The 10,774-nt window shown below is 66.5% G+C and overlaps 5 protein-coding genes across 5 annotated transcripts; all 5 read left to right on the top strand.

Moving 5' to 3' along the window:
* Positions 1-75: 75 nt before the first annotated feature.
* Positions 76-1,771, top strand: RHOBADRAFT_64655 (cyclin-dependent kinase 5). Its single transcript, XM_018418540.1, has 7 exons — positions 76-223; positions 285-318; positions 392-409; positions 557-1,080; positions 1,166-1,283; positions 1,361-1,439; positions 1,508-1,771. Exons 1-7 carry the CDS (start codon positions 219-221, stop codon positions 1,615-1,617), a joined length of 888 nt encoding a protein of 295 aa, XP_018273161.1. The 5' UTR covers positions 76-218; the 3' UTR covers positions 1,618-1,771.
* A 673-nt stretch (positions 1,772-2,444) lies between these two features.
* RHOBADRAFT_52063 (uncharacterized protein) lies at positions 2,445-3,619 on the top strand (the record flags this gene model as incomplete). Its single annotated transcript, XM_018416153.1, has 5 exons — positions 2,445-2,616; positions 2,687-2,761; positions 2,847-3,122; positions 3,204-3,455; positions 3,535-3,619. Coding segments are annotated over 5 exons (860 nt in total), but the record flags the coding sequence as incomplete, so codon positions are not given.
* A 1,354-nt stretch (positions 3,620-4,973) lies between these two features.
* RHOBADRAFT_34587 (uncharacterized protein) lies at positions 4,974-7,051 on the top strand (the record flags this gene model as incomplete). Its single annotated transcript, XM_018413211.1, has 9 exons — positions 4,974-5,029; positions 5,103-5,347; positions 5,455-5,612; positions 5,684-5,744; positions 5,819-5,994; positions 6,076-6,369; positions 6,507-6,558; positions 6,782-6,844; positions 6,928-7,051. Coding segments are annotated over exons 2-9 (1,011 nt in total), but the record flags the coding sequence as incomplete, so codon positions are not given.
* A 343-nt stretch (positions 7,052-7,394) lies between these two features.
* On the top strand, positions 7,395-8,636 carry RHOBADRAFT_64654 (uncharacterized protein). Its single transcript, XM_018418539.1, has 7 exons — positions 7,395-7,452; positions 7,648-7,792; positions 7,864-7,874; positions 7,936-7,991; positions 8,061-8,116; positions 8,192-8,228; positions 8,304-8,636. Exons 1-7 carry the CDS (start codon positions 7,402-7,404, stop codon positions 8,545-8,547), a joined length of 600 nt encoding a protein of 199 aa, XP_018273158.1. The 5' UTR covers positions 7,395-7,401; the 3' UTR covers positions 8,548-8,636.
* A 105-nt stretch (positions 8,637-8,741) lies between these two features.
* On the top strand, positions 8,742-10,683 carry RHOBADRAFT_64653 (uncharacterized protein). The gene is made up of 11 exons (XM_018418538.1): positions 8,742-8,792; positions 8,921-9,035; positions 9,103-9,112; positions 9,186-9,302; positions 9,375-9,518; positions 9,605-9,743; positions 9,814-9,975; positions 10,071-10,173; positions 10,244-10,272; positions 10,347-10,471; positions 10,548-10,683. The coding sequence occupies exons 1-11, from the start codon at positions 8,753-8,755 to the stop codon at positions 10,572-10,574; spliced, it is 1,011 nt and encodes a 336-aa protein (XP_018273157.1). The 5' UTR covers positions 8,742-8,752; the 3' UTR covers positions 10,575-10,683.
* The last annotated feature ends 91 nt before the right edge of the window (positions 10,684-10,774 follow it).

Here is a 10,774-nt window from a genome sequence, read left to right as displayed (position 1 = left end):
GCTCGACGGGCAGAGTTGCGCGCGGGGAAGAGGGAAGCCTCGAAAGCTCACACAGCTTCTGCACCTCGCTCGCCTCGCCCTCGAGCAGCTCGAGCTCGCCGACAAGCTCCCGCCAGTGCTCGTCCAAGCACAGCGCAGCCAGTCCCAGCTCCGCCTGTCGCCGTACCGCCGCCTCGTCGCCCGCCCCACCTCATCACTGAGCGACCTCTCGACTCGACATGAAGTGAGTCCAGCCCGTCTCTCTGGACCGTCTGCGCACAGCTGACAAGCCTCCCCCGACACAGCTACATCCAGCTCGAGAAGCTCGGCGAGGGCACGGTGAGCCTGCTCTCTACGGCACGTTTGATCGGGTTCTCGAGCGTTGCTGACCCTCGCATGTGCCCTCCTGCAGTATGCCACGGTGCACAAGGTGCGTCCAGCCTGCCCTCTCTTCCAGCCTCTGCGGCACTCGCCCTGACCCTTGCCCCGACCACCTCCCGCTCTTCCTCCCTCCTCCACTCGTGCCGCCCTCGACCTGCGCAACCGTCCTCGACTGCCTTTTGACTACCGCAAACAGGGCCGGTCAAGGATCACCAACGAGCTCGTCGCGCTCAAGGAGATTCACCTCGACGCCGAGGAGGGCACGCCGTCGACCGCCATCCGCGAGATCAGCCTCATGAAGGAGCTCAAGCACCCCAACATTGTCCGCCTGTACGACGTCATCCACACCGAGTCGAAGCTCATGCTCGTCTTTGAGTACATGGACCTTGACCTCAAGAAGTACATGGACTCGCACGGTGAGCGAGGCGCGCTCGAGCCGGCCGTCGTCCGGTCCTTCATGTGGCAGCTCCTCAAGGGCACGGCCTTCTGCCACGACAACCGCGTCCTGCATCGCGACCTCAAGCCGCAGAACCTCCTCATCAACAAGAAGGGCGAGCTCAAGCTGGCCGACTTTGGCCTCGCGCGCGCGTTCGGCATCCCGGTCAACACGTTCTCGAACGAGGTCGTCACGCTGTGGTACCGCGCACCCGACGTCCTCCTCGGGTCGCGCACCTACTCGACGAGCATCGACGTGTGGAGCGCGGGCTGCATCATGGCCGAGTGCGTCCCTCTCTTCCTCTTCCTCGTCGACTCGGTCCTCGAGCTCTCGCCCTGACCTCGCCCCTCGCGTCCTCTCGCCGTGCAGGATGATCTCGGGCGTGCCCCTGTTCCGTGGACGCGACAACAACGACCAGCTGAACCAGATCATCCGCATCCTCGGCACCCCCGACGAGGCGACCCTGAGGAGGATCGCGTCAGAGAGTGTGCGTCCGCCTCTCCCCTGTCCTTCTCCTTCTCGTCGTCGCCGAGTCGTCACACTGACTCGCCATGTCTCCTACAGCCCGAGGTCCAGCTGCGCCCGTTCCCGCGCATGCCCCGAATCCCCTGGGCGTCGCTGTACCCCAAGGCGACTCCTCTCGGTCTGTCCCGCCTCGTCCTCCTTCTCTCGACGCCTCACGAGCTCACGCTCTCTCGTACGACCCTACAGCGCTCGACCTTCTCGACAAGCTCCTCCAATTCGACCCGGCACGGCGCCTCGACTGCACCTCGGCCCTTCACCACGGCTACTTTTCGGCACCGTCGCAGCAGGGGCAGTGAGCCCGTCCTCGTCGCTCGGCCTGCCTTCTCTCTATCTCCCCCTTTCTCTCTCTTGAGCGGTGGACGTCGTTTAGACCTGTGCCCGCCCCTCTCTCTCCCTCACACTCTCTCTCTGTGCCCTCACTTTGTATTCTCAGCCGTCACGACCCTTTCTCAAGCGCACGAGCGGCGAGCGAGAGTGGGAGCGCAGATGCGAGCAGTGTCTACGAGACGAGAGCGACGGCGGCGAGCGAGCGGGCGACGAGCTCGTGTCGAAGCGGAGAAGAACAAAGGCGGGCCGAGCGGTGAATTGAGCCGGCGCTCGCCAAGCGCGCTCGTTCTTGAGCGACGTGTCATTGCGGAGAGGGCAAGCGCTGAGCTCGAAGGGGTCGGCCTCGCTGCTCGCCGCTCGAGTCGAGGAGGAAGCGCCGGGCGGAGTGGGTCGGTGCGCAGTGCGCGCGAACGAGCGAGCTGGTCGTCGGCGGTCGACTTCTCTCGAGAGTGCGCAGTTCGAGGAGCTGCGCAGGGAGTGCAGGATCGAGCGAGGAGCACAGCGAGATCGAGGGCCGGTCGAACAAGTTGAGTGATCCTGTCGAGGCGAGGCGCGCGTCGGCCTCGTCGGCGCGGCGGGCTCGTTCGCCTCTTTCCCTCTTGAACATCGCTCCTCCTCGCACCTCGCACCTCTTTGCTGCAAGCAGACAACGCACGCACACAGCACCGAGCCGCACCATCCACTCTATCCATCCCCGTCACTCGTCGAAGCCAACCAGACCAGCGACCCTCCTCCGTCCCTCCCCATCTTCACTCAACCTTTCCCTCCTCGGACCTTCCGCACCTCGTCGCCCACCATGTCCGCCCGCATCCTCTCGCTCGCCACCGTCCTCCTCGCGGCTGCGACCACCGTCCACGCCATCGGCGACTTCCCGTGCGCCGGCGTCAACGGCGCCCAGTCGTGCGCCGCGTGGGCCGTCGACGCCGACGCCCAGGGCGACATCTCCGCCGACGCCATCTGCCAGCCCGGTACGCTCACCCTCTCCCCCTGTCCGTCTCTGCAGAAAGCGAGACCGACTGACCCTTCGCGACGACACAGACCCGATCAACCCGTCGGCGAGCTACTGCGGCTACGCCAAGGCGGCGTGCACGTCCAACTCGCAGTGCGACTACGGTGCGCACCACTCTCGCTCGCCCACTCGAGGGGACGGCCTGAACACGCAGCTGACCCTCTCTTTGGCGATGGTCGCGGTCCGCAGGTTCCTGCGGCTCGGACGGCCTCTGCGCGGGCTACCTCGGCGACGCGTGCACGTCCAACAACGACTGCCAGGCCTTCTTCTTCTGCGGCACCGACGGCATGTGCGGCGGTACGGGCGCGGCGTGCGCCAACGGCGACCCGGCCAACCCGATCCCTTCGCCCGACCAGCAGTGCGTCAGCCAGTCGTGCAACGCGTCGACCCAGAAGTGCGCCGCCATGCCCGCCGCCGGCGTCCCCAACGGGTTCGGCTGCAGCGGCGACAGCATCTGCGCCTCGGGTCCGTCCCCTCTTTCCCTCGAGCCAGGGCCCGCCTTGTCGCGCTCGGTGACTGACCGACTCGCCCTCCTCGTCGTCATAGGCTGGTGCTCCGACAACGCCGTCTGCGCCCTCGCCGCCTCGGCCGCTGCCCGCAACCGCAAGCGCTCCAACATGGCGTGCCCGGCCCACCACACGGCGTGCTCGACCGGCCTGGGCGACGGCTTCGAGTGCATCGACGCCGACACCAACCTCGAGCAGTGCGGCGGCTGCACGACCGACGGCACGGGCGTCGACTGCACAGCCATCTTTGGCGTCGAGAGCGTCTCGTGCGAGGCCGGTCGCTGCCTCGTCCGTGCGTCCCGACCTTCCCAAGTTGCTCGACTTTGCCCCGAGCGTTCCTGACTCTCTTTCTGTCTCCCTCCTTGCCGCAGTGTCGTGCGTGCCGGGCCTGAGCGTCAATGCGATGGCGACCGAGTGCGTCTGAGCGCCAAGCTCGACCCGCCTCGACCTCGCCTCGTCCCCTTGTCGTTCTCGCACCTCCCGCATCGCCCAGCATTCCCTCGTCGTCATACCGCCACGCATTCGCCCTCGCCGCCGTCGTTCGTCACGAGCGTCAAGCTGTACAACTAGCACATCCCCGCCTCGCCCTTGCCGTCGCCCTCGCCAACCTCCCTTCCTCGCCCCCCCTCCCTCGACTAACTTATTTCCTCAGCAACTCGTCACCTCTCTGCGCGCCGCCTCGCCTGCTCTCAAGGAGCTCCTCTTCTTCCTCATCGCCCAACGACCCAGGTCGCTACCTCAAGGACACCTCGCCCTCCTGTCGATGTTCCCCACGGCGCGCGAGAGCCGTTCGTTCGGCTGCTCCGGTCCCCCTCCCTCGCACCGTGTTCGCCCCCACCCTCAGTTGTCCCTGTACTAGCTCCCTCCCTCCCACTAACCCTCTCCCGTCACCCCCTCGAGCCGGTCGAAGTCTGCTTAGCTGCATCTTGTACTTCCCTCCCTCGTTCCCCCTCCCTCGTCGTGCGATACCTTCCCCTCCCCCTTCCCTTGAGTAGATAGACATTGCCCCTCCCTCGCGTGCTCTCTTGGAATGTGACCTCTCCTTGCTGAACCTCGTCGTCGTCGTCCGCGCGAGAGAGACGGTCGTGCACGGACGCCTCGAAAGCGAGAGAGCGAGGTTGTCGAGGTCGACGAGCGGCGGTCGCCTCGTGTCCCTTGATCCAGCTTGTACCGAGCTGCAGCACACCCGAGAGTGTGAGCAGCAAGAGACGCGAGACGTCAAGAGCGTCGTCGCCCGGCTCCGCACCCAAGTCCCCGCTCCTCGCCTTCTCAACTCGACCGCGCTGCACCTCGACTTGCCTGCGCATCGGTCCAGCACCCACAGCGACCACACCGACCACTCGCACCGACAACCGCACAGCGCACACGACCCGCTCTCCCCTCCTTGCCTCCGCTCCCCTCCTCATCGTCACCGCCGCTCGCCATGTATCCCGGCGCCAAGTACCACATGGGCTACAAGCACACGGTCATCCCCGAGGGCCAGCAGTGCGTCCCCTCCCCCTTGCCTCTCCTGCGAGACCAGGCAGAGCTAACCCTCGCCCGACCCCGGTCTCGTCGCAGGTTCGGCGGCGCACCGCAGCAGCAGCAGCAGCAGCCCTACGGCCAGCCGCAGTTTGGCGGCCAGCCTCAGTACGGTGGCCAGCCGCAGTACGGCGGCCCACCGCCTCAGTTCGGCGGCGGCGGTGAGTACGGCGCTCCTCCTCCGGCCCAGTTCGGCGGCGGGTACGGCGGGCCTCCTCCTCCTGGACCGCCGCCCGGTCAGTACGGCGGCGGCGGCGGTGGGTACGGCGGCGGCGGGTACGAGGGCGGGAGGAGCCACGGCGGCGGCGGCGGCGAGTACACTCACCCGCACGCGAGCCAGCAGCAGTGCGTCGTCCTGTTCCTCTCTCCTCCCTCTCGTTCGACTCGAGCCGAATTCTGACACAGTCCTCGTTCACAGGTACAACGCGCCTCCTGCTTTCGGCAACCAGAGCCCGTACCCTCAGCAGCAGCAGCAGCAGCAGTACGGCGCAGGGCCGCCCGGCCCGCCGCCGACGCACTACGGCGCGCAGCCCCAGCGCTACGACGGGCCGCCGCAGTACCAGGGCGGCCAGTTCGAGATGCACATGGCGCCGCCGTCCAACATGAGCGGCTACTACTCGAACCTGTCGGGCAAGCGCAAGGCGCTCTGCATCGGCATCAACTGTGCGTCCCTCTCGCCTTCTTGCGCGTCGACCTGCGGCGAGAGGTACTCCTCTCGCTCAGGGCGTAGTCGTCGAGGGCCCAGAACTGACTCTGTGCGCCCCACGCAGACACGGGCACGAGCTCGCAGCTGAACGGCTGCCACAACGACGCGCGCAACATCTCCAAGTTCCTGTGCGAGCGGTTCAACTACAAGGAGGACGACATTGTCATGCTCCTCGACTCGCCTGGAGCGGCGCCCATGAGCATCCCGACTCGCGCCAACATTGTGCGTCCTCCCCTCCCTCTCTCGGGCGCGCCGGCGAGTTTGGGAAGGTCCTGACCCTGCTCGTCATGCAGATCCGCGCCATGGAGTGGCTCGTGCGTGACGCTCGCCCGAACGACTCGCTTTTCTTCCACTGTGCGTCCCGAGCTCTCGCAGCCTCTGTCGCCATCGTCGCCGTCGACTGACCCTTTCCCCCTCCCCCTCGGCAGACTCGGGTCACGGCGGCCAGCAGCGTGCGACCGAGGGCGACGAGGCCGACGGCATGGACGAGAACATCTACCCGCTCGACCACAAGACGGCGGGCACGATCGTCGACAACGACATGCACCGCATCCTCGTCACGCCGCTCCCGCAGGGCTGCCGCCTCACGGCCGTCTTTGACTGCGTGCGTTTCCCTTCTCTCCCTCTCCTCCCTCTCTCCCGAGCCCCAGTCTGCGCCCGTCTGACACGCCTGCGCGCCCCACAGTGCCACTCTGGCTCGGCGCTCGACCTGCCCTACACCTACTCGACCAAGGGCGTCCTCAAGGAGCCCAACATGCTCGCCGACGCCGGCTCGGGTGCGCTCGGTGCCGCGACGTCGTACCTGCGCGGCGACATGGGCGGCGTCTTCAAGTCGCTCACGAGCGTCGGCAAGCGCATCATGAACGGCGACAAGGCCACCGAGGTCACCAAGCAGACCCGGTCCAGCAACGCAGATGTCATTACGCTTAGTGGCTCGAAGGATTCACAGACTAGCGCCGATGCCAATATAGGAGGCCAGGTAAGTGGTCCTCGTCGTCGCGCGCCTCCTGCGCCCGCCGAGGGAGTCTCTCTGGGCCCCCAGGGCCTCCCGAGAGCCTCCTAGGTCCTCTCACAGCGCCCACGAGGTACTGACATGCTCTTTGACGCTGCGTGCAGGCGACTGGAGCGATGTCGTGGAGCCTCATCTCGTCGTTGACCAAGTACCCTCGTGAGTCACCTCCTCTCCTCGGCTTCCTCCTCCTTCCCTCCTCCTTTCCTCTCTCGCGCCCTCTCTCCCTACTTCCCTTCGTGTTCGAGGCGTACTGACCGCGCTCGTCGCACGCCCCTGCAGAGCAAACCTGGCTGTGCGTCCCGCCCTTCCCTCCCCGACCTCCCTCGAGACGCGCTCGCGCGACTCGAACTGACTCGCCCTTGCCGTCTGCCACGCGCAGCCAACTCCTTAACACGATCCGCGACGAGATCAAGAAGTACGAGCAGAAGCCGCAGCTCGCGTGGTGCGTCCCGCCCTTCCTCCCGCCGCGCCCTCTCCCCCTCGACCTCGACGAGGCCGAGCTGACCCTTTCTGGTCGCCCCGCAGCTCGCACGAGATGGACCTCAACCTCATCGCCGCCTTCTAGGCGCACGCGGCGTCCCGTACCGCGCGAGTCGGGCGGCTGGGCTCGCGCCGTCGCCGTCGTCGTCTCCACTTCTTCGTCCTCTCTCGTCCCATCCCTCTTTCCCTCTTTCCCTCGCTCTTCTGTCTCTGTCTGTAGCTTCACTGGAACATTCAGTGCGCCTTCTCGTCATCTGTTGAGCCCGTCCACGAGGCGAGGCTGCCTGCCATCCGAGAGCAGCGAGAGAGGCTCGTGCGCAAGGAGCTCGCACTCGCCGCTCTTTCGCTCGCCAAAGAGAGCCTGATCACGGCGAACGAGGAAGCTGCGTCTGCAAGCCAAACAAGCTGCTGTGCGCGTCCCCCACCAGCTCGTCCGCTCGCCGACGTCAGGCAACTCGTCGGCCTCGCGCTCGCCCGCAACAGCTTCCTTCGTCTCTCCATCACCTGGTACCGCTCATCATGGCTTCTCACGTCGCATCCATGGCGGCCACTGCCTACGCGAAGGCTCAGGTGCGTCCCCGTCTCTCTTCCTCCACCTCATCTCCCCACTTCCACTTCGAGGCCACTTCCTCCTCGCCGGACCGTAGAGGAGCTAGCCGAGCAGCTCAGCCGTCTGCTGTGGCTCTTTTCTCCTCGGCGCAGGCGCCACGAGCCCCCACGAGCCGCCATGGACCGAGCGCTGACCCTTCTCCCCTTTCTTCGCAGAACGCGCCCGACCTCAAAGGCTCGTCGTTCGCCGACGCCGAGCTCGCCGTCAACAACAGCAACTTTATCAAGACGTACGACGTCCTCGTTGGCGACAAGGGCCGTGCTCACCTCATGCCCAAGCGAGGAATCGCCGTCTTGTGCTGTGCGTCCACCTTTCTCTCTCCCGTCTCCCTCCCTGGCGAGACAAACTGAACCTCGCCCTCGTGCTCGCAGGCATGGATGCTGTGCGTCCGCCCGAGACCGCCTTTCGCCGTTCGAGGAGCCTGACCCCTTGCTCGTCCGCAGCGTCTCGACCCGAACGCCATGCTCGGCCTCGAGGTGGGCGACGCGCACATCATCCGGTCCGTCCTCGTTCCTCTTCTCAGTCGTCCAATCGAGAAGATCGAGGGACTGACGACTCGTCCGAGCAGGAACGGCGGTGGCAGGGCGGCCGACGCGCTCAGGAGCTTGATCGGCTCGCAGGAAGGTGCGCCCTGCGGTCCTCTACCGACCTACCCTGCCTCTCGAGCACGACACTGACGACGTCGAGGACGTTCCGCAGCCCTCCAGACGCGCGAGATCATCGTCATCCACCACGAGTGCGCCCTCGACCTTTTCCTCCTCGTCGAGCGACGTCTCGAGCGCCAGCCTGACGCTTCTCCCCGGGCTCGCAGGGACTGCGGCTACTCGCACGCGTCGACGTGGGTCATCCAGAAGGCGCTCAAGGCTCGCACCGAGCCGGCGGCGCACCCGTTGGTCGACCAGGTGTCGCTGCAAGAGTTCACGGACCCGCGCGAGAGCGTCGCCGAGGACGTGGCGTTCCTGCGCGAGCACCCGCTCGTGCACCCGGACAGCAAGGACAAGATCTCGGGGTGGGTGTACCAGGTGAGCAACGGCGAGCTCAAGCGGGTGTGCTGAGGAAGGAGGGTCGGAGCGGGATCTGGTGGGAGGAGCGTGGGTGGGCCTCGCAGGACCGGTACAGTGTAACGAGTAGAACAGTGACTGTCGCGAGCGAGCAGGCAGCGTTGTCGAGAGCGAGAGTTTGGCGTTTCGAGCGGTTCGTTCCGGCTGCGCGCTCCGCCTCGAGCCTGGTTCGTCCCTCAGCACCAACCCTCTCGCAAAGATGGCCATCAAGCTCGCTGCCCGCTCCATCCTCCAACAGGGTGCGTCGTCCCCTCCCCCTCCCCTCCAAGCGCCGAGCCGTGGCCTGACGGTCTCCCTCCCCGTCTCGTCCTTGCTCCCCCTCGTCGCCGATTCGCGCCTCGTCCACCTCCTGCTACCGCCCTGCCAGTGCCCAAGCGCGCCTTCTCGACCACCAAGGCCGCCAAGGACCTCAGCCTGTACGACAAGTCGATCCCGAACCTGCGTCTCCGCCCCGACTCGACCGTCATCTGCCAGGGCTTCACGTGAGCTCCCTCTCGCCGCTCGAACCGCCATTCGACCGTGGACTGACCCGAGCATTCCAACCTGCAGCGGCAAGACTGTGCGCCTCGTCCTCCTCTGCCTCACCCGCGACCCGGACCTGACCTCGTCTCCTCCCTCGTCTTCCTCCGCAGGCCACCTTCCACTGCAAGGAGGCGCTCGCGTTCGGCACCAAGCTCGTCGGCGGCGTCTCGCCCAAGAAGGCCGGCACCGAGCACCTCGGCCTTCCCGTCTTTGGCTCGGTCCGCGAGGTGCGTCCGCTCTCTCCTCCCCTCTGCCCCCTCTCCGTCGTCCTCGCCGCTCACTCACCCGCTCGCCCACAGGCCAACGACAAGGTCAAGCCCGAAGCGACCGTCATCTACGTCCCTCCCCCTTTCGCTGCCGACGCCATCATCGAGGCCATCGAGGCCGAGATTCCCCTCATCGTCTGCATCACCGAGGGCATCCCGCAGCAGGACGAGGTTCGCGTGCGTCGCCCTGTCCCCTCTTGTCCTTTCCCTCTCCCTCCTCGAGCGAGAGCAATGGACTTACTCAGAGAGTACGACGCACACAGGTCGCGCAAGCGCTCCGCAGGCAGACCAAGTCGCGCCTCGTGGGCCCCAACTGCCCGGGCATCATCGCCCCGGCTCCTGGCGGCGGCGGCTGCAAGATCGGCATCATGCCCGGCAACATCTTCACGCCCGGCTCGGTCGGTACGTCCCCCCTCCCTCTCGCCGTCCGACTTGAGGAACAGTCGCTCACCCGCCCGACCGACCCCTGCAGGTGTCGTCTCGCGCTCGGGCACGCTCACGTACGAGGCTGTCGACGCGACGACCAAGATCGGTCTCGGCCAGTCGCTCTGCGTCGGCATCGGTGGCGACCCGTTCCCGGGCTCGCAGCACATCGACGTCCTCAAGGTGTTCATGGAGGACGAGGCGACCAAGGGTGCGTCGGCGCGAGCGCATCCCCCTCTCTCTCTTCGTCCCCTCTCGACCCTCGAGAGCCACGAGGATTGGGCTGACCCGTGTAAGCACGCACAGGTATCGTGCTCATCGGCGAGATTGGCGGCTCGATGGAGGAGGAGGCGGCCGAGTACCTCGAGAAGTACAACGTCCAGAACAAGCCCGTCGTCGGCTTCATCGCGTGCGTCCCGACTCTCCCTCTCCTCCCTGTCGCCGCCCCGTGACTGACTCGCCCTACCTCCCCGACGCAGTGGTCGCACCGCTCCCCCAGGCCGTCGCAGTGCGTCCCCTCTCGCCCGCTCTTCCTCGCCGCGGTCCGCCCGTCGCTGACACGCTCTCTCTCTCTCGTCACAGTGGGTCACGCCGGTGCCGTCATCTCGGGCGGCAAGGGCAAGGCCGAGGACAAGGTTGCCGCGCTCGAGAAGGCCGGCGTCATCATGGTGCCCTCGCCCGCTCAGCTCGGTACCGCCCTGCACAAGGTGCGTCCCTCTGTCGCCCTCCTGCCTCTCTGTCGACCCTGTTCTGACCCTGCCTCGTTTGTGCCCGGCCCTGCAGGCGATGAAGGCGGCTGGCCTCGTCTAAACGTGCCTCGAGGTCTCGGCGTTTCTGTTCCTCCTCCTCCGTCCTCTCCACAATATCCTCATCTCATTCTCTCTCGTCTCTCTGTGTGCAACTCGAACGGCATAGATCTGGACGCCTCGGTGCGCGGCGGGCGAGGCAAGGGACGAGCGGGGCGGGTTATCGGGTCCCGACGAGATTCGGCCGACTTTCGCGGCTCTCGC

Source organism: Rhodotorula graminis (assembly GCF_001329695.1).
Source record: "Rhodotorula graminis WP1 unplaced genomic scaffold RHOBAscaffold_3, whole genome shotgun sequence".
In the NCBI taxonomy this organism is placed as follows: domain Eukaryota; kingdom Fungi; phylum Basidiomycota; class Microbotryomycetes; order Sporidiobolales; family Sporidiobolaceae; genus Rhodotorula; species Rhodotorula graminis.
Note: the sequence above shows the minus strand (reverse complement) of the source record. Positions and strands in the feature narration are given on the sequence as shown.

Bases quoted from the DNA above. Each gene is read 5' to 3' on its own strand.
- RHOBADRAFT_64655 (XM_018418540.1), top strand. The intron at 1,081-1,165 runs GTGCGTCCCTCT...CTCGCCGTGCAG, and splicing joins GCGGGCTGCATCATGGCCGA to GATGATCTCGGGCGTGCCCC. The intron at 1,284-1,360 runs GTGCGTCCGCCT...TGTCTCCTACAG, and splicing joins GGAGGATCGCGTCAGAGAGT to CCCGAGGTCCAGCTGCGCCC.
- RHOBADRAFT_64654 (XM_018418539.1), top strand. From the start codon at position 7,402: ATGGCTTCTCACGTCGCATCCATGGCGGCCACTGCCTACGCGAAGGCT. The intron at 7,453-7,647 runs GTGCGTCCCCGT...CTTTCTTCGCAG, and splicing joins CTGCCTACGCGAAGGCTCAG to AACGCGCCCGACCTCAAAGG. The intron at 7,992-8,060 runs GTCCGTCCTCGT...TCGTCCGAGCAG, and splicing joins GGCGACGCGCACATCATCCG to GAACGGCGGTGGCAGGGCGG.
- RHOBADRAFT_64653 (XM_018418538.1), top strand. From the start codon at position 8,753: ATGGCCATCAAGCTCGCTGCCCGCTCCATCCTCCAACAGG. The intron at 9,744-9,813 runs GTACGTCCCCCC...CGACCCCTGCAG, and splicing joins CTTCACGCCCGGCTCGGTCG to GTGTCGTCTCGCGCTCGGGC. The intron at 10,472-10,547 runs GTGCGTCCCTCT...CCGGCCCTGCAG, and splicing joins TCGGTACCGCCCTGCACAAG to GCGATGAAGGCGGCTGGCCT.